The 20,108-nt window shown below is 46.0% G+C and overlaps 1 protein-coding gene across 1 annotated transcript in view; it reads left to right on the top strand.

The window, feature by feature from the left end:
* The window catches only part of FBN1 (fibrillin 1), a 172,795-nt gene that overhangs the window by 127,193 nt on the left and 25,494 nt on the right, over nucleotides 1–20,108 (top strand). The window contains exons 38-50 of the mRNA XM_077317419.1: nucleotides 298–462; nucleotides 582–650; nucleotides 1,312–1,437; nucleotides 2,366–2,488; nucleotides 5,420–5,578; nucleotides 7,054–7,125; nucleotides 7,920–8,045; nucleotides 11,752–11,874; nucleotides 13,910–14,035; nucleotides 15,046–15,162; nucleotides 16,199–16,327; nucleotides 16,741–16,860; nucleotides 17,629–17,754. Coding sequence (XP_077173534.1) covers nucleotides 298–462; nucleotides 582–650; nucleotides 1,312–1,437; nucleotides 2,366–2,488; nucleotides 5,420–5,578; nucleotides 7,054–7,125; nucleotides 7,920–8,045; nucleotides 11,752–11,874; nucleotides 13,910–14,035; nucleotides 15,046–15,162; nucleotides 16,199–16,327; nucleotides 16,741–16,860; nucleotides 17,629–17,754 — 1,581 coding nt within the window. The remainder of the gene's footprint in view (nucleotides 1–297; nucleotides 463–581; nucleotides 651–1,311; nucleotides 1,438–2,365; nucleotides 2,489–5,419; nucleotides 5,579–7,053; nucleotides 7,126–7,919; nucleotides 8,046–11,751; nucleotides 11,875–13,909; nucleotides 14,036–15,045; nucleotides 15,163–16,198; nucleotides 16,328–16,740; nucleotides 16,861–17,628; nucleotides 17,755–20,108) is intronic.

Here is a 20,108-nt window from a genome sequence, read left to right as displayed (position 1 = left end):
GACAGAAGGCGATTGGCTGGCTGCTGGACAGACAGGCAAGGTTGGAGGAGGAGGCACTCGGGCGGGACAGCCACCCGGAGTGTGTGTTAAGTGTAAGCCACGAGACCAGCTTCTCCTCCAAGCCCTTACCAGAAATATTAAGTGGAACAGATTTAATTAGGGGTGGTCATAGCAAAACAGATCTTTCATGACTGTTAAGGGGTAGCATTACTTAGGAGCTGAAAACTGCCACAGAACGGGATCACCCCTTACATCAGGGTCTCTGCAATTGAAACACTTGGGTCTTTTGTCCCTTAGATACCCGCTCCGGCTACTGTTACCTGGAGATCAAACCTAGAGGAGACAATGGGGGCACAGCTTGCAGCAATGAAATCGGGGTCGGGGTGTCCAAAGCCTCCTGCTGCTGTTCCCTTGGCAAAGCTTGGGGGATTCCCTGCGAACACTGCCCGGCTGTGAACTCAAGTAAGTGGCTAATCTGCCTCCCAGTCTGCATTTATCTTTAGCGAGTGTTAATTCTAAACTGGATCGTGTGTGACCTCAAATCACGTCCACCTCACACGCAAAACGTCTTCCCTTTTCAGCCGAATACAAGCAGCTGTGCCCGGGAGGGGAAGGATTCCGACCCAACCCTATTACAGTCATTTTGGAAGGTAATGTCGATTTTTGATTCCCCGTTACGATACAATACAATGCAAAACCTTTAATGGCATTCTCAATATAAAACAATATACAAATCGGTTCTGTCATGCAAGTCTAAAAACTGTGAGGGAAGTTGCAACAGGCAAGGGAGCAGCAAATACAAATACATTGTTGTTGTTAGGTGCGAAGTCGTGTCCGACCCATCGCAACCCCATGGACAATGATCCTCCAGGCCTTCCTGTCCTCTGCCATTCCCCGGAGTCCATTTAAGTTTGCACTGACTGCTTCAGTGACTCCATCCATCCACCTCATTCTCTGTCGTCCCCTTCTTCTTTTGCCCTCGATCGCTCCCAGCATTAGGCTCTTCTCCAGGGAGTCCTTCCTTCTCATGAGGTGGCCAAAGTACTTGAGTTTCATCTTCACTATGGGTCATTACTATAGATAAAAACTTGGCTACCCGTTCAGTGGTCTCCGTGCAATTTTCAATAAGCAGCAATTCAAGAGCCATCTGAGACATTAGGGAAGGGTAGAAGTGGGGAGATCAAGTCAGAACGTTTGTTGTTGATTCCCCGTTGGCATTACAGCATTCCGTGGTGGGCCAGGTAGCATTGGTGGTAGGCTTTGCTTCTTGCAGTATTTTTGAATGAGGTGTGTGCATTTGCCGTTCCATAGATATCGACGAATGTCAAGAACTACCTGGCCTTTGCCAAGGAGGAAGGTGCATCAATACGTTCGGCAGCTTTCAGTGCCAGTGTGAACCTGGATCCTACTTGAACGAAGAGACCCGAGTGTGTGATGGTGAGCTAGCTGTGTTGGTTCAGAATTGAGCACTTGACTCCTCCCCCTCCCCCAACAGTATTTAGTAATGTAAACTATGTGCTCCAAGATTTTTTAAAATGTGCTAACTATTTTATGCATTGTCACAAGCCACCCTGAGATCTCAGGGAAGGGCAGTATATAAATTAGACTTGTTTTTGATGTTAGGTGCAAAGTCGTGTCCGACCCATCGCGACCCCATGGACAATGATCCTCCAGGCCTTCCTGTCCTCTTCCATTCCCCGGAGTCCACTTAAGTTCACACCCACTGTTTCAGTGACTCCATCCAGCCACCTCATTCTCTGCTTGTCTGCAGCGAGGCAGAGTGGCATCTAGGCAAGCTTGTCTGCAGCGAGGCAGAGTGGCTTCTAGGCAAGCTTATCTGCAGCAAGGCAGAGTGGCTCCTAGGCAAGCTTGTCTGCAGCGAGGCAGAGTGGCATCTAGGCAAGCTTGTCTGCAGCGAGGCAGAGTGGCTTCTAGGCAAGCTTATCTGCAGCAAGGCAGAGTGGCTCCTAGGCAAGCTTGTCTGCAGCGAGGCAGAGTGGCATCTAGGCAAGCTTGTCTGCAGCGAGGCAGAGTGGCTTCTAGGCAAGCTTGTCTGTAATGAGGCAGAATGGCTCCTAGGCAAGCTTGTCTGCCACAAGGCAGAGTGGCATCTAGGCAAGCTTGTCTGCAGCGAGGTAGAGTGGCTTATAGGCAAGCTTGTCTGCAGCAAGGCAGAGTGGCTTCTAGGCAAGCTTGTCTGCAGCGAGGCAGAGTGGCTTCTAGGCAAGCTTGTCTGCCACAAGGCAGAATGGCTCCTAGGCAAGCTTGTCTGCTGCGAGGCAGAGTGGCTTCTAGGCAAGCTTGAGCTGTACCTTGTCTCTTCTCCTTTCCGATACTAGCCTGCGTTCTTGTACTTCCCCTGCAGATATTGACGAGTGTGCCACCCCTGGCATCTGTGGGCCTGGCACTTGCTACAACACCATTGGCAATTACACCTGCATTTGTCCTCCTGACTACTTGCAAGTCAACGGTGGGAACAACTGTATGGGTGAGTGCTTTACAGCCCGACGAGAGCCCTCCGCGCCATTCCTCCGTGGCTGAGCTTCAGTGGCGCCCAGCCAGTCTTCACAAATCAACAGTGCGGGTCTGTTTCTTCTTGCTCACCAGCGTGGGGAAGGGGGTGGGGGAAGGATAAGACCTCTAATGAATCTGAAGAGAGCCTGGCTAGAGTTTACGGTTTCCTTCCCATTGTTAATGGAAAGTGTCGTTCTGTAAATAATTATATGCCTGCATCCTCTGGCGAAGCTGAGTTTTCCTGCTGCTGATCCATGAACGGACCTTCCCAGTGGGGAGGTTCTGCTGGCAAAGCCGTTGGATGGTTGTGATGCTTTCGATGGTGGGAAGCATAATTGAGTCCTGACTCCTTCCTCGGGAAACTAGTGGCAAAACGTCCATAGTGTTCAAGCCTCCGATGGCCCAGGGAAGCTCATGGAGCAACTTTTAGCTGGTCTCTCCTCTCTGCGCTTAACCTACCTCGCGGAATTGTTGTGAGGACCAAATGGAGAGGGGATATCACTAAGAATGCTGGAATTAAAAATTACGTGTTGAATCCTGCCCCAAAATATGTTGTTCATGGTTTTGGGCTTCAGCAGTCTTTTTCAGCTTTTTTACTGTTGAGAAGTAGTCAATTCTTCAGGCGTTGAGAAACTCCAGAAGTCGCACAATCATGCAGAATACGGTTGGGAAGCTGTGCTCATGCCTACCTGGGGCCCCTCCCCTTCCTGCCCCCTCCAGAGAGCCAGTTTGGTGTTGTGGTTAGGAGTGTGGACTTCTAATCTGGCATGCCAGGTTCGATTCTGCACTTCTCCACATGCAGCCAGATGGGTGACCTTGGGCTCCCCACGGCACTGATAAAGCTGTTCTGAGCGAGCAGTGATATCAGGGCTCTCTCAGCCTCACCCACCTCACAGGGTGTCTGTTGTGGGGAGAGGAAGGGAATGCGACTGTAAACCGCTTTGAGACTCCTTTGGGTAGGGAGAAGCGGCATATAAGAACCAACTCTTCTTCTTCTTCTTCTTCTCCCAGCCCATCATTGGCCCTTTTGGGAGGCGGGGCAGGTTGACATGACCATATATGGTCATATCACCCAACAAATGTTTAACAATTACAAAAAACGTAATTACCTCCCACCCATTCAGGAAACCCTTCCAGGGCCACCAAGAAACCCCAGGCCTTCACAACACCCTGGCTGAAAAAGCCTGGGCTACACATTGCCCTCCATCGCCTAAACAAGCCCAGGCACGAACGTGTTAATTGTGGTTATTTGCTGAAATGTCGTACAAGACATTTGGTTTTAAGTTCAGTCTCATCTGCTCTGTAGGATTTCTGTCCAAACTCCAATGAACTCAGCAAAGCTGAGCCAACGATGCAAGGGCATCCACTTCCCAGTATTTCATTAAGAGGATGTGAAATCACAAACCGAGCGAGATTTTAAAATCAAACCCACGGCTGGTTGAGGTTAGCGGCGCTTTGCTGCCAAGCGTTTTCGAGGCTTTTAGAAGAGTGCGCTCTGGGTTATGAAACCAAAGGGGCATTCGTGGGACTTGGGACAGCTGCAAGGCTGTTTCTTCTCCATGAATGGTGATGTAACTTCTCAATAGCTGTGAGCTTGTAACCTAAGAACGCTGGATTTTAGGAACCTCTTCCAGAAAAACGACTCTTCCCCACCCGTTCCTGCAGAACGAAAATGGAAACCAGCAGAGGGTTCTGTTCTGCAGTTACTAGTGGTTATCTTTAGGGCTTTGCCTGAGACCCAACTAACTAAAGTCCCTTCCAGAACCTATAGTCAGTGGTAGAGCTCGCAGGCAGGGCTGGATTTCCCTATAGGCTAACTAGGCTTCAGCCTAGGGCCTCAAGATCAAGAGGGGCCTATATTCCACTCTTTTTATAAAGGTTAGTACCAATCACAACATGTTTCATTTAACATATTGATATATATATCACAGTAATGATGTATTTTGGGGAAGGCACTGGCAAACCACCCCGTATTGAGTCTGCCATGAAAACGCTAGAGGGCGTCACCCCAAGGGTCAGACATGACTCAGTGCTTGCACAGGGGATACCTTTACCTTTAATGATGTATTTTATTCTCTCTCAGGTAATTTACAAACTTAAAAATGGGAGGGGAAAGGACCACATAAGTGGAATAGCCTAGGGCCTCTTTTCATGTAAATCCGGGCCTGCTCGCAGGCATAGTGTGACAACTTAATCTCTCCCATATAAACCTCCCTTCGAACTAAAGTAGCTTTATAAAGAAGGGTGATAGGAGCCTGGCTGTGGTTATTGGTGCATGTTGTAAACTTGGCACTGCAGGAGAACTGTGATGCACTTTTGAGGCTGCACCTACCAAAAGCCTCAACTCCGTGTGCTAATAAAGAAGAGTAATAGCAAACATCCTACTAATAAAAAGAAGATGTTTAGCTTATTTTTTTCTTGATAGCAGGATCTGTCCCAGAGCATCTTGGCCTTTCTCAAGGGGCCATTTGCATTTTGCCATTTTGGGCTTTCCAAACCAACACATGCCAATTTTCACACAGTCCCATGGGAAGTTCAAGCCGTGGATGGGAGCTGCATAAGAGTACTACTCTTGTGTAGGAGATGGATCGTGCCCCATTGGGTCAGATGCCTGTCTCTCTCTTCACCATCCTTGACGGCACTCAAAATCTGCCCAAGTGCTGAGCCTTGTCATTTTGGTGCACCTCCCCTAAGCCCCCTGTTACCATCGGGAATATTCTATCAGATTGCTCTGTGCCATTAAGGGGAACTCTCAAGATGCCTTGCTTACCCAATGGATTTGTATTTCTCATGCCCTTCTGCCTTCCGTGGCACCCAAATCCCATCACTGTAAGGTGGCCTGTAAGGTTTTGTGATGTACACAGAGACAAGGTCCTGAACTTCCCTTGTTCGTTTGCCTTTGCAGATATGAGGAGGAGTATTTGCTACCGAAATTATTATGCCGACAATCAAACCTGTGACGGAGAGCTGCTTTTCAACATGACCAAAAAAATGTGCTGCTGTTCCTACAACATCGGACGGGCCTGGAACAGACCCTGCGAACAGTGCCCCATCCCAAGCACCGGTTAGTTACGGAGAAAACATAGCATGTGTAGAACAAGTGGCACAGATCAACCATTGGTATGCTGTGTGCAAACAGGTCACGTTGTTGTTTTCATTCACCGTTTCCCCTCACCTTGTTTTGAGTGCAAGCTGTGTGTACATGTGCAAAAATGGGCTGGCAGAATCTCCGAAATTCAGCTTAAGTAAACAAAAATGGGACATGGGAGGTTTGCGTAAGGCAAAAACGGAATTGACAGAATTTCCTGTGGGGAAATAGGCCCAAGATCTACCATAAGGAGGGTGTAATTTACTCACTTGGTCTCAAACCACTAGGCCTCATATTTTCCAATATTCTTGAATCTCGGTACTGGCATAGTATTCGGATGTGGGAGTTTTTGGAAATCTCAGATTTTTTTAGCTCCATCATAATGTATGGGGACCATTATAGTCAATGATCCCCATGGGGTATAATGGGAAATTTATCCAGAGATATCTGGGGCTCAGGGGGGGGCTGTTTTTTCAGTTAGAGGCAGCAAATTTGCAGTGTCACTGCTGGTTCCTCTCCTCAAAACAACCCCAAGTTTCAAAAAGATTGAACTGCCACAGTGAGGGGTGGTATATAAATTGAATAAATAAACAAACCAGGGGGTTCAATTCTGGGGTCCCCTAAAGAAGTTGCCCCATTCAGTGGCGGGGGCAGAAAGGCATTTAAAGCTACCATGGTCCCTTTATAAGCCTTCTCCAAGCCACAAATAAAATCTGAAGGCATTTAAGGGCCTTTGATTCCTTTAAACACCTTCTTTTAATTGTAAGTTCACTTGGAAGGCATTTAAAGGGACTAATCCCTTTAAACACCTTTTAACTTTGACGTTTTGGGGATTTTGGGAGCTCAGCCATTTCCGATAATCTGAAAAATACCAAGATCGTTATAAATCTAAAAGGCATTTTTTTCGATTTGGGTATAGCCGAATGCACAACCTCTACTATTCAGCATAGCCATGATGGGAACTAGTTGTTGGTAGACCTATCATAAATCTGTCTGATCCCCGCCACTGCATCCAGTGAATTGCTCAAGTTAATTGTGCGAAGAAATATTTTCTTGTCCTGAAGCTACTGCCAGTCTCCTCAAGTGACACCGCCTTCCCCCCCCCCAAAAAAAATTGTTTTTCTGATTTCTCCACACTGTGCATAATCTGTAAGCCTCTTGCCATGTTCACAGACCTATACAGGCACATAACTGTCTCTGTGCACAGTCTGGCTTCTATACATGTCTGGCTTCTATACATGTTTGCCACAACCTCCACCTAATCATTCACTTTGCAGAATCGGTACAGTGCTGAGTGAAAAGTGTCTCATGTTTGGAAAGCCAGGTCATCAAAGGCAGAGGTTAAGAACTGATTTCCATCAGCCAAACAAAACAAAACAGAAAATGAACGGGAAAAAAATTCTTGTCCAATTGTTTGGCGTACATGCAATGTTCATTCTTCCCTTTCTCAGATGAATTTTCAACACTCTGTGGAAGTCAAAGGCCTGGCTTTTTCATTGACATCTACACGGGGTTACCAGTTGGTGAGTTAAATTCTGTTGAGATTTTCCTGTAAAAAAAAAACAAAAAACCCAAAACATTCCAGATGGTATGATTTAGGAGGGAAGAGGAGAGGGATTGTTTTCAAGATATGTCATTTCCCAGGCAGTTGTGGAGACTAAACAAGATAATAGAAGTCAACCTCCATGTCTGTCGAGCTTTGCCGGTCGTCTTCTTAGGTTCTCTTTGCTGGCAGCTTTGATCCAGGCTCCTTGGGATGAAGGCAGAGTAGAGTTCTGAAGACATTATAATCAAGATTCAGTTAGGAGACCATGGGTCCTAAGAAGCAAGGAAGTTCTGGGACTGCTGCCAATCAGCAAGGGGTTGGAAAGGAACTGGGAGATTTTTTTTTCTTTGCTAAAGCAAAGATTTTTATCTGACATTTCACACCAGTTCCTCTGGGTATCGAATTTTCTTTTTTTTTGGGGGGGAGGGGGTTTTTGTTTAAAGAAGGAGGCGTGGAGAAGGGTTCGAGCTGATTGTTTTTCATACGCATAGAATGGATGTGGAAAGGTTTCCGAGCCAAGATTTCCAAATCTGAGACCCAGAAGAATAAAACTCAGGAATTCACAGAAAGGGAGCCAAGAGTATTCTTAGAGGGAATTCCCTTTTTTTTCCTTTCTTGTTTTAATTCACACGAAGGGGGAAAAAAAATATCAAAGCAGTCTGGGATACCAAGAGGAGAACTGGAAAACCTATAAAAGACATAACATCTCCTATATGTTATATCATTATTATATTATTTTCAGTTTCAAACGTTTCAGTTTTTCCGATGCAGATATTGACGAATGCCGGGAGATCCCTGGAGTGTGCGAGAACGGGGTCTGCATAAATCTGGTCGGCAGTTTCCGATGTGAATGTCCAGGAGGATTTTTTTACAATGACAAGCTGCTCATCTGTGAAGGTAGGAGGACCCCACCAGAAGCCACGCCCATTGAGTGAAAACAGCGGCCTCTATCACGCGTGCTGGTGTGTGTAGCATGTGAGGGGCATAGGTTTTGAGATTCACACTGAGACAATATCATGCCTTGCTGCATTTTCCTCTTGTCCCAGTGTTAACAACAAATGAACCTTGTTGTCTTCAGGGAACTGGTGTTGTGCATTAGCAACTGCTGTTATCAGCAACACAAGAAAAAGATTGTGGTAGCCGCTTCTACTGCGACAGCATTATGGTACCCACACTTGTGTTTCCACCAATGCAAGATGGCTGTGCACCCATGTCTGGGAGCTGTAAAGTTGTCTGGGTGCAGCCCTTCACCCAGCCTCCACCCCAGTGTCAGCCCTGAACCCGCCACACTTCTGTGGCCTGGTTGGGGAAGAGCCTTTGTGGCAGGAGCCAGGGATGGAGCCAGGCCACAGCTCTCCTTTGCTACTGGGCCCCATGCTGATCAGGAAGTCTAAGAGCTGGACCTTGCAACAGCCCATTCCTGCAATATTTGCTAATCACCTGCCAGTGACATCATCAGCCGGCGACAAGGAGTCAGCAGCCGACTCACCCCACAACAGGGAATCTTTGGCAGCTGGCCAGAAGTCTGAGTTAAAGATGCACACTTTTCTTGGATGCTTTAGGATGCTTAGGGCTGATCCTGTGTTGAGCAGGGGGTTGGACTAGATGGCCTGTATGGCCCCTTCCAACTCTATGATTCTATGATTCTACTAATGACAAGCACCTAGCCTACGGGAAAGCATAGGAGGCATACCCCGGCGGGGCCAGAATAAAGGTCAGGGAAAGATGGAGTAAGATTGGCCCTCGCTCATGAGGGGGAGGGTGAAGTACAGGTCAGGGGGAGAGAATACAGCTCCCAGATCAGGTAGGGGAGGAGTGTCTAACCCCTTTTGTTTCCGTGGATTGTGATTGTGTTTGCCAGTGGTTCTCAACCTTGGGGTCCCGACCCCAATTGGGGGTCGCCTGGCCCCTTCCGCGGGGGTCGCCAGGTTGGCGGCCGCAGTTGGGGTCGCGGTGTTACAACGGTTGAGAACCGCTGGTGTATGCCAAGAAAGGTATTCTGAGTCTGAGTCAGGCGAGGAGTGAGGAGACACTGAGCCTGGTGTTTAAGGCTGAGCTCTCTCGGGGAAAATGTCTGTGCACAACAGCCCTTGCCCACTCATTTTCCTTAGTATGGGCAAAAGTGCATGCCCAAGGAGGGTGGTCTTCCTGGGTTAGATGGAAATGATTCAAGTTGGAGATGGCTTCCTGGTGAACCTGAACATGCGTGCAATAACCGTACGAGCTTTAATACCTTCAGATTTCTCTTGCTACCAGCAGGATTCCAATCAGAAAATAAATCGGGAGGGTGAATTAGAATCACCACTGCTGTATTTCCTATGCAGGGGTAACGCCCGAGAGCAGGTCTGGATGCTATAGCCAGTTTGGTGAGAGCCAGTTTGAAAGCCAGTTTTGGTGTCGTGGTTAGGAGTGCGGACTTCTAATCTGGCATGCCGGGTTCGATTCTGCGCTCCCCCACATGCAGCCAGCTGGGTGACCTTGGGCTCGCCACTGCTCTGATAAAACTGTTCTGACCGGGCAGTGATATCAGGGCTCTCTCACCCACCCCACAGGGTGTCTGTTGTGGGGAGAGGAATGGGAAGGCGACTGTAAGCCGCTTTGAGCCTCCTTCGGGTAGGGAAAAGCGGCATATAAGAACCAACTCTTCTTCTTCTTCTTCTTCTTCTTCTTCTTCTTCTTCTTCTTCTTCTTCTTCTTCTTCTTCTAAGAAGCCATCTGGAACTGGGGGGGGGGGAGAAGCAGCAGCTGCCTAAACTGCACTTCTGCTTTCCTCACTTTCCCTGATGTCTAAACCAGCGTACAGAAGCAAGGTTTTAAAAACAAACAAGCCCCTGCTTTCGAAAGCCTGTTGGGTGTCTAACTCTGCCACCGTAGGCTTTTCATTCTGTGGCCTTGCCTGCAGCATATTCTGTATTGCGGGAGTGCAGCTGTCTGAAACGGGCGTGCCTCCATCTGTGGCCATAAACCGAGAAGGAGCTAGGGAGAAAAGCATTGCTGAGGGCCAGCAGGCTTTCAGATGGAAAAGTACCGCTCAGGCAGTCAGCAGGAAGGGAAAGTAGGTCAAAAAAAAAAAGTAATGCTAATTAGGAACTGGTAATGAATTGCAATTTAAAAAAAAAAACCAGAACGAAGATGTTTCGAAGAATTAGTCTTCAGAAATAACAAGTTACATAGAGTATTGTCGTCCACCTTGGGTGTGTGAAAGAAAGGATTTTGTATTCTCAGCTGTTGTCTAGTCAAACAATGACTTTTTTTGTGCACCGATGGTTTTGTCTGGGAAGATTGCCTTCAGGCTACAGTTCTGAAATTGTCGATCAGGACCTTGAAGGAGGTCATGGCTCTCTTGCAGATGGGTCCCTTGGGGGCTGCCATATATCTCCTGCCACAAGCCCCTGTCCACTCTTGCCAGTCAGTAAACCAGTGGAGGGGGAAATTAGCTTTGCTGCCTCCAGTTTCCTGCAGGCTGTCAACCCTAGTTCCAAGGCCAGGAGGAGGCTGTGGGGTGAGGTGGAGGCTGATCCTGCATTGAGCAGGAGGATGGCCTGGATGGCCCCTTCCAACTCTGGCTGATGAAAATGTGCAGAACAGCAATGAAATACCGTCAGGTGCTTGGTAACAACATGTGGATACAAAACAAGAAAAACAAAATGTAGACTTGCCCAATGGTAACAAATGGGGGATTCCTGCATTTTATAATAGGGATGGGGAGACAATAGCATGGAGTTAGTTTGCAAGTGGGGCCCCAAAGAGAACAGATGTCTTAGAAATGAGTCTAATTTCAGACAGTTTGAGAACCATGGCTGGTTTGGAAGTAGGAATTGGTTTGGAAGTTCAGGGCACCCCCTTTGGATTGCCTGGCTTTTTTCACAGAAGCAATAATAAAAAAACACAGGATTCCACCCCCTTGCTCTGTGTTCCAGCCTTCCTTGTTCTTCTCCTTCCTCCTCCCGACTTCAGGACCCCACTGCAAGAGAGTCATGACCCTTGCTAATGTTGTTGGGGGGGGGGGGACTTCGTATTCCCCTCCCTCCACTTTGCTGAGATGCCCACATATCAAAGGACCTGTAGTGCTCACAGGTACCTTCACTGGGAGAAGTTCTGCACAGCCATCCTTCTTTGCTCTCCTTCGGGTTATTCTCTCTCTAGTTGAGCTCCTATTCGAGCCAGCAAAAGGACGGTGTCCTCAAAGGCATTTTGAACACATAGCAGTGATTTCCAAAGGGGTATTTTTTCATTGGTTTATTAGCGGCAGGAATTTCGGTAAGTTCGGCCAACAAATAGAAGCAATGTATTCCTCCCCAAAGTAGTGGATATTAAATGAAACAGTTGTTACCACCCATCCCAGCCCTTGGAGAAAGTGAAGTACATTGACCTTCAAAAGTTCTTATTAGGTTGGTGGATGTTTCGACCGGCATAGACCGCTGCAAACGTAATTCGAGATTAAATTTATAAACAGGTACAAACTGAAATAGGTGACATCTCACTTGTCATCCTGAAGTCCGGAGAGGAAGAGCAGTATCAAAAAAAGTAGTAAACAGTTCTACAAAATTTGCCAGCGTTCTTTTTCCCATTCATTCTGATGTCCTATTTTTTTTTTCTGCAGATATCGACGAATGCCAGAATGGACAGGTCTGTCAGCAAAATGCAGACTGCATCAACACGGCGGGTAGCTACCGCTGTGATTGCAAACCTGGTTATCGGTTCACACCAGTAGGCAGATGTGTGGGTAAGTGCGGCTTCACCAGGCTGCCCCATGGGTCTGGTTGTAGCTACGTTAATTAACGCCTAACACAAAAAGCGCCCTTTCTCAAAGCCAAGAGCAGCGTCTAACAAGTAATTAAATAACTAAAATAAAACTGCAGAAATGGTGCTTGCCTTAAGGGACACGGACAGAATATGTACTCCTAATATAATGTACTTTGACTCTCAGACTGTGGTATTTTTGAAGATCAAACTTCCTACCTTTAAACTGTATGTTTTTCTGGCTTGGAAAGTTCAACAAGGACCTAGCCAAGAGAACACGAAGTATTTTCCCTTTCCTCTATACAGCACATGCCATTTCTTTTGCTTAATGTCCTGGTAAATATGCTGTCCTGCTTGAGAAATTTCAGGAGGTTTGTAGAAGCAGAGTGATCTTTATCTGTGCAGTAATGTGTTATCTCATTTAGAGCCCAAACTCAAGTGCTACGATGATTCAAAGATGGTCTTAAAAGCATCTTTCCCTTCTTCCAAATACGTAGTAGAACCTGTTGCTCCTTGGAAGCAAAGATCGGCCACTTATGCTGCTAGACAAAGAACTCTCTGGTTTCACGGCCATATTCTTATTTACTGATATTTTCTTGGGATTATTTTCCCGCACAGCATTAAATGTTCAGAAGTGCACCTTTCCCTAGTCTGGTTTTGCATTGTTTTCTAAATGTCCTTGGGGGAAAGGGTGTAGAATTCTTATTTTGAGAATGAAACGCCTGTTTTGTTTGGTTACAGGCTGTAACCCAACACGTTGAGGAACATAATTGTTCCTGAGAGTCTTTTTTACTAAAAGACAAACAGGAAAACCCAGGGAAGTCACTGATAGGAGCAACAATGCCCTAATGAAAATTGGCACAAACATCACTTCCCTGAATTTTGCTTTGGCTTTCCTAGGAAGAAGTAGTAAGGTGCAGTAGTTGGATAGGTGATAAATTATACCACTTTTATGTAACCTGTAATGGAAATGAAACATTGGGATTGTTTTGTGTGCACATAAATCCTTAATCTGCCGTTCAATATCTTAATGGAGTCTACAGGTGGCAAATGTTTTTAAACTACTTGAGTTCAAAAGACAGTTTAGTGTTCTGCAGAATTCAGTTCTGTTTCGAGTGGCCTGCCTTGAGAGAGCCCATGTTCTAAGAATCTTCACGCGTTCAACATTAATGCAACTCAATTAATGCAACTCTACAGTCTGAAAAATAGCACAAAAAGATACTTTATGCATGCTTCTGCTTTCAGGGAAGATTACGCACATGGGTTTCTGAATTATTATTTGTGAGATACAGGAAAGCTTCCCCTTAACTGAAAACATCTGGTGGGCCGTGTTGGTGGACCTGGCAGCTGGGGCGGGAAGGTGGGGGGGGGGACAACAAAGCCCTCAGTTGAGTAGCTTCAGCAAGCCCTGGCAGATCGGATCGAGGCCAAGATTGGATCAATGCCAGAAGGTTCCTCAGTTCGGGACTACTGTAAGCAGATGTCCCATATCTGATCAAAATCAAATAAAGAATAAGAATTGGTTTGTTGGTTTGTGAGTGAACTACATGTATTTGCATCTAGTGCTCTTGGTGTACACGCCTGCGTGGTCTCTGACCATGACAGATCAGGAATAAGTACTTGTCCAGGTTCAGGGATCGTGTAATCCAGGGGTAGTCAACCTGTGGTCCTCCAGATGTCCATGGACTACAATTTCCATGGGAATTGTAGTCCATGAACATCTGGAGGACCACATGTTGACTACCCCTGGTGAATCGATTGTTAGACACTGAGTTGAAGGACAATAAGATCTGGAGAAACTACTGAAGGCATGAACATTGGATGACTTAATGAAATAGGATGTGGGAGATTGTCCAATCCAAACCATTTGTTAGGTAAAGAAAATGTAGAAGATCTCTCTTGGAATCAGGAGGGGGATAGACAAGCCACAGATAATTGACCAAGGAATTGATTCAGTATGAGGCAATTCCAATGCTCATTTTTCTAAAGCAGTACTTTTCAAAACTCTCATTCTTCAGATCGCAATGAGTGTCAAGAAGTACCAAACATTTGTAGTCATGGCGAATGCTTTGACTTAGACGGAGGTTATTACTGCCGTTGCGACACTGGATTCACGACAAACGAGGACAAAACAATGTGTTTGGGTATGTTTGGAACTCCATTCTCAGCCATCTGGAAAGACAAAAAGGTCAATATTCATCCTTAAGAACCATGTATTAGCAAGTGACATTCCTTAAAAATAACTTGTTGGCATTTGACCACCACAATGGCCACCACAGAACTGTTGGATGACCAGAGTGATCCATCACCTACTGGTGAGAAATGCTTTGTAGTTTTTTGTTCACTGCTAGTGTAGAATCACTAATACTTGTGTCTTTTATTGTTTTGTACTTGCTATATCTGCCTGGCTTCAGCTTCACCAATGATTGTGGTCTGCAATTCTCATTGCACGAGAGGCCCCCTAAAGAAGGCATGAAGTAGCAATCTAGGGCCCATTCTGCACACATAGGATAATGCACTTTCAGTGTGCTTTGGCAGCTGGATTGTCCTGTGCGGAACAGGAAAATCTACTTCTAAAGTGCATTGAAAGTGCATTATCTGTTGCATGCAGAATAGGCCCTGGTCTTCTCAGCCCAGTCACTCTGGGCTCTTGTTAGGGCAACAAACAGCCCCTTCAGTTCATCATGGGGTGTTGTGGCCTTCCATGCAATATGATTGATAGGGAAGGAAGTCAACAGATCACTCTCATGTTGTTGAAACCATATGATCCTGAATGTCCCTTATTTCTTTGCTCTGTCTCTCTCCAGAATATGGGAGCCATCTGACTAAGCCACCAAACTTTGTGTTGCATTTAATAAACTTTCTGCTGGTAGAAATGAAAAGAGGGTGTTTCCTGTTTGACCACCAAAAAAGGCTATACTGGTGATTCATGAGACCTGCATGCTCAAAAGCCACCTGGGACAGGAGCTATAGTGTAGATGAGGCCGAGTGAAAAAGTGATCTGCATCCAACCCTTTGCTTTGTCAACAACAACAACAAAGCCTTTATTGGCGTAACAGCCCTTTGCTTTGTCTTTTCTATCGGATACATATAAACTTATAGATCTTAGAGTGAGGAAAGCTGTATCAGGAGACTTTTCTTATCCTACTGACAGATATTAACGAATGTGAACGAGATCCGTGCGGAAACGGCACTTGCAGGAACACGGTCGGCTCATTCAACTGCCGCTGCAATCCAGGGTTCATCCTTTCGCACAACAATGACTGCATAGGTAAGGAAGTTCCCTGTTGATCCAGTTGAAACGTTTCTCATGTCCATGCTTCTCAGCCATAATTAGCCAGTGGATTGCTGAACGAGGGTGAGAGTGCAAGGGTCACAGAGGGTTAAAATGACAGCATAATATTATGAACTTTAACCTTGATCCGGAAACTACAACTGGTCCAGAATGCTGCGGCCAAGATCCTATACAAGAGAAAAAACCTATCCCAAGGCTACTATAGATGTAGTAAAATTATACAGAATACATGAAATAAATGGTTCTTTGTTCTTGTTTATTCTTGTATAGCAGGGGTAGTCAACCTGTGGTCCTCCAGATGTTCACGGACTACAATTCCCATGAGCCCATGCCAGCAAATGTAGTCCATGAACATCTGGAGGACCACAGGTTGACTACCCCTGTTGTATAGGATCCAACCAGAACGGTACCTAGATATAACAATAATCTTCCTCAATGGTTGTCTTTTGAATGTGAATGTTAATATGGGGATGCTAGTAATACCAACTGGTCCAGAATGCTGTGGCCAAGATCCTCAAAGATCCTATGGAGGTCCCACATTCAGCCCTTCCTTCAACAACTGCACTGGCTTCCAGTCGAATTCCGGATCAGTGCAGATCTATCAGCACAGGGATCCTACATCCTTGTAACCAATCTCTGCCAATACCATGGCTGCCACACTTTGATCCCACTGAAGATACGAGACCATTTTCAAAGGCAGTAAGTAGCCCACAGAACAAAATCCCTGGATTTCCTGCCAGGAATTCTTATGTAGGAAAGAATTACTTGTAGAACGGCATGGAAGCAGACAGAAGCAAGAAACACAGAAGCAAAAATCCCATTTTGTAAGATAGTGTTTGGAGGATCTGGTACAGGATCTGGAAATACAGTAAAATGTTACTGCTTTGTGAGTGGATTCCTCTTCATAAAGACAGCTTAAAAAAAAAAAAAAGCTTTTGGATGATTTAACCAGAAGTTCTTTGCTTCTCTTTCATTCCTTTCCCCCCCTTCCTGCTTCATTTTCTGCATCTAGATGTTGATGAGTGCGCCAGTGGAAACGGCATGCTGTGCAGAAATGGACAATGCATCAACACGGTTGGGTCTTTCCAGTGTCTCTGCAATGAGGGTTATGAGATGCCTCCAGGTGGAAGGATCTGCATGGGTATGTCTCGAACTTAAGGGCAGGATTTTGCTATTCTGCTGTTAGTAGACGAAACCTTGGGATATATCAATTGGTTATATCAGCCTTCCTCAACTTTTTTACCATTGAGAACCCCCTGAATCATTTTTCAGGCTTCGAGAAACCTCAGAAGTGGCGCGATTGTTCAGAATAGCGTTGGGGAAGCAGAGCTGTGGACACGCCCACCCGTAGCCCCTCCCGTTCCCACCCCCTCCAAGCCCTTTATTGAACATTTTGGGACAGTTGTTCAGCCTCAGTCTAACCTAGCTAACAGGGTGGTGTGAGCAAAGTGGGGTATAAATAAGTAAGAAAAGTGGGGTATAAATATCTAAATAAATAAGAGGGCAAATGCAGTTAATGAGGCTGATTATTCCTTTGCTCGTATCTTCCCACAGATATCAATGAGTGTGCGTTGGATCCCGGCAAATGTGCACCTGGTACATGTCAAAATCTGGATGGGTCCTATAGATGCATCTGTCCCCCAGGATACGTCCTACAGAACGACAAATGTGAAGGTACGCAAATATCTTTCAGCCTTATAGTGGAAGTCTACTTAAAATCCCTTGCAGGACAGTAAGTCATAATAATGCTCCCTTTTAAACTGGTAGCAAGTGACTTCTTTTACTACCCACATACCAACTGGCGTATTTTGTTCCAATCAGTTACGGAAAGCACCTTTTGAGCTTTCCTCTGCAGAGGATTGTATCAATACAGAATGCATCTGCAGTTCTCCAGTTGGCAAATTATCTCAAAGGCACGCATAACCAGCAAAAAAGTGAGCTTATTCAGATACTTCCTGTGCAGGTGGGGATCAAAGTCATATCAACCCAACCCTACTGCCCTCCATGATGTACATCACAGCCAATTTGGGAAGTCCAGTTGGTTTGGGAACAGTCATGTGAGACCTGCTGATAGCTTCAGTGAGACTCTGGATGCTTTCAAACAAGTTGGGGTGGGCATAGAAGCCCTCCCTGCCGCAGTCTGTACATCAACATAATTCAACATTAGAATAGCATCACTGACAGGTGCCAGTTTAGGGCTGCTAACTCTGATTTGGGAAATTCCCCAAAATTTGGGGGATGAAGCCTGAGGTCAGGGTTTAAGAGTAAGGGTATAATGCCATTGAGTCTAACTTTCAAAGCGTCCATCTTCTCCAGGTGAATTTATCACTGTTGGCCTGGAGATCCCAAGAGATCTCCAGATAGCACCTGAAGGTTGGCATCTCTGTGCCAGTTCTTCCTTGGGCTATGTTGCAATAGTAACACATATAAAATCCTTTGCAGATATTGATGAGTGTGTGGAAGAGCCAGAAATATGTGCACTGGGCACCTGCAGCAACACCCCGGGCAGTTTCGCTTGCCTGTGTCCTGAGGGCTTCGTTGTGTCCTCTACCGGGAGAAGATGTCAGGGTAAGTTGTCATATCATCCATGGCGATCTTCAAATGCTAAATTTCCAGTGCGGCCTATAAAAAAACAAATCTAGAATTTGATCACTGCATGTTTCTAAGAGGATCCTAAATGCCAGCTTTGAGGCTTGTGGGCATGATCTGGCCTGTGAAGTTATTTTGCTTGGTTCTGAGAGTCATAATTCCAAAATACAGTTTGCACTCTCTGGATATCCGTGGTCCAAGTGGGGAATCCCTTTGTTTCGAGTTCTCTTCTTTGTCCCTCCCTCCTGGAGGGAGTATTTCATTTCCTTCACTTGCCATTGTAACAGTGAAGCCACATCTTTTCTTAGGATCTAGGACTTGTTATGTCTCCATTTCTAGTAGTAGATGAGGCATGATTGGGGTTAACTTCCTGGGATGACCTTCCCACAGTGAGTATGCTTAATTCTGCCTGGAACATGCATTTATCAGAATCCCAGAACCACTTTGTGGCCTGGCAGCTTTTGCTTGGGTTTGGTTGGGTTTGGGAAAAAAGAAAAAAAAGAAAGGGAGGGGTGTTTGTGGCACAGTTTTGTAGCTGAATAGATTAGACGAATCGTACACATGTGGTTTTAGCGTTTCCTTACGGAAATCACTCCTCCTCTTTAAGAACAAATCCCCGAGAGCATCATTGTGCGAGTTTTGCTCAGTTTCCTGTTTTATTCCTGGCCCTCGCCATGACTTGCAGTTTCACTGACTAGTGTGAACACTTTCAGATTGGAAAACATAGACATATTGATTTGCAGGTTCCATTCAGAAGCTCTGCTGGGCAAAAGGCCCACTTGGCCCTGCCCATTTTCTAAAAACATTTGGGAGGCACCAGGAAAGGTATTGGCGTGATTAAATATTGTCTGGGCTCCCTCTATATGGATAAAGGTAAAGGTATCCCCTGTGCAAGCACCGAGTCATGTCTGACCCTTGGGGTGACGCCCTCCAGCGTTTTCATGGCAGACTCAATACGGGGTGGTTTGCCAGTGCCTTCCCAGTCATCACCGTTTACCCCCCAGCAAGCTGGGTACTCATTTTACCGACCTCGGAAGGATGGAAGGCTGAGTCAACCTCGAGCCGGCTGCTGGGATCGAACTCCCAGCCTCATGGGCAAAGCTTTCAGACGGCTGCCTTACCACTCTGCGCCACAAGATGCTCTTCTATATGGATACCCCCCCCCCAAAAAAAAACCCCCAACAACAATAAGATGCTCTGAATGGAACAATTGTCTATACAATTGTCTATACATGATTGTTTTAAGATGATGGTTTTAAAGTTAAAATCGCATATAATTTTATTGTTTTATGTAACGAGGTTGGAAGCTGCCCAGGGGCAGGGTATAAATCAAAGAGCAAACAAAGAAACAAAGAAATAAATACCAGTACTCTAATATTGGGGGACTCTGATGTAGCCTATAACAATGTTAGTATCTCCTTATTCTCCATTTATGATTTATTAATTCGTTTTCTAGGCCGCCGCTCCCGGTCTGCCAATTTGCGACAGCTTACAACACAAAAGTACAATACAATAACAAAAGTACATAAAAAACCCCACTTGCATCCCCACACCAGTCATCCCACCCCTACTTCCCCAACTGCTGTACCTCCAGGGGATATTATTGGGTCTCCCCTCTTCCCAGGCTAGCCCCACTCTCCAGAGGGTGGGACTGGCCTGGAAAGATGGACGCTGCCTCAGCAGAGCTCCAAAGCCCAGCTCTGAGCCTTCCAGCTTTGCTGCTGCAGCCGCCATCTCCTGGTGTGCTCCCTAAAGCGGGACAACGAACGTCGTGTCCATTATCATTTCCGTTTTAGGGAGTGCACCAGTAGATGTGTTCCACATCAAAAACATTTGTTGTCGTCTTTTGATTCTGATAAGCTCCTTAAACGAGGATAAAGAAAGGGAAAGCTGAGCTTTCCTATTAACACTGAGCATTCACTTTTGTCAGGTTCTTCCTCCGATATCTCAAAAAGGCAGCTGCATTTCAGTTTTGTGAATGTGAATATCTTAGTTCCTCCGTTTCGATGATCAGTGAATGCAACAGCATTCACTGCATGCAACGGTTTATCCTCTTGGAGATTTCTTTCTTTCTTCATCGAAAGGTTTTGTAACTCTTGGGATGTTGCTAAGTGGGAAACGTCCATCCAGCAAAACTGGACCAGCGGCTGGTTTTGCAGCTGACACTCAGACTGCTGCTTTGCCAGCAAGGGAGACTGCCAGCTCTGTCTGTCTGTGAGATGCTTGTGGTTTCCGTTCTGCTCCGGTGCTTAGATTACTTGGCCATGGGAGAGCACAGTGTGGTGACACAAAGCAAGTAATGCTCTCTCTTCACCCACTGAACGTTTTGCCAA

Source organism: Paroedura picta, chromosome 18 (assembly GCF_049243985.1).
Source record: "Paroedura picta isolate Pp20150507F chromosome 18, Ppicta_v3.0, whole genome shotgun sequence".
In the NCBI taxonomy this organism is placed as follows: domain Eukaryota; kingdom Metazoa; phylum Chordata; class Lepidosauria; order Squamata; family Gekkonidae; genus Paroedura; species Paroedura picta.
Note: the sequence above shows the minus strand (reverse complement) of the source record. Positions and strands in the feature narration are given on the sequence as shown.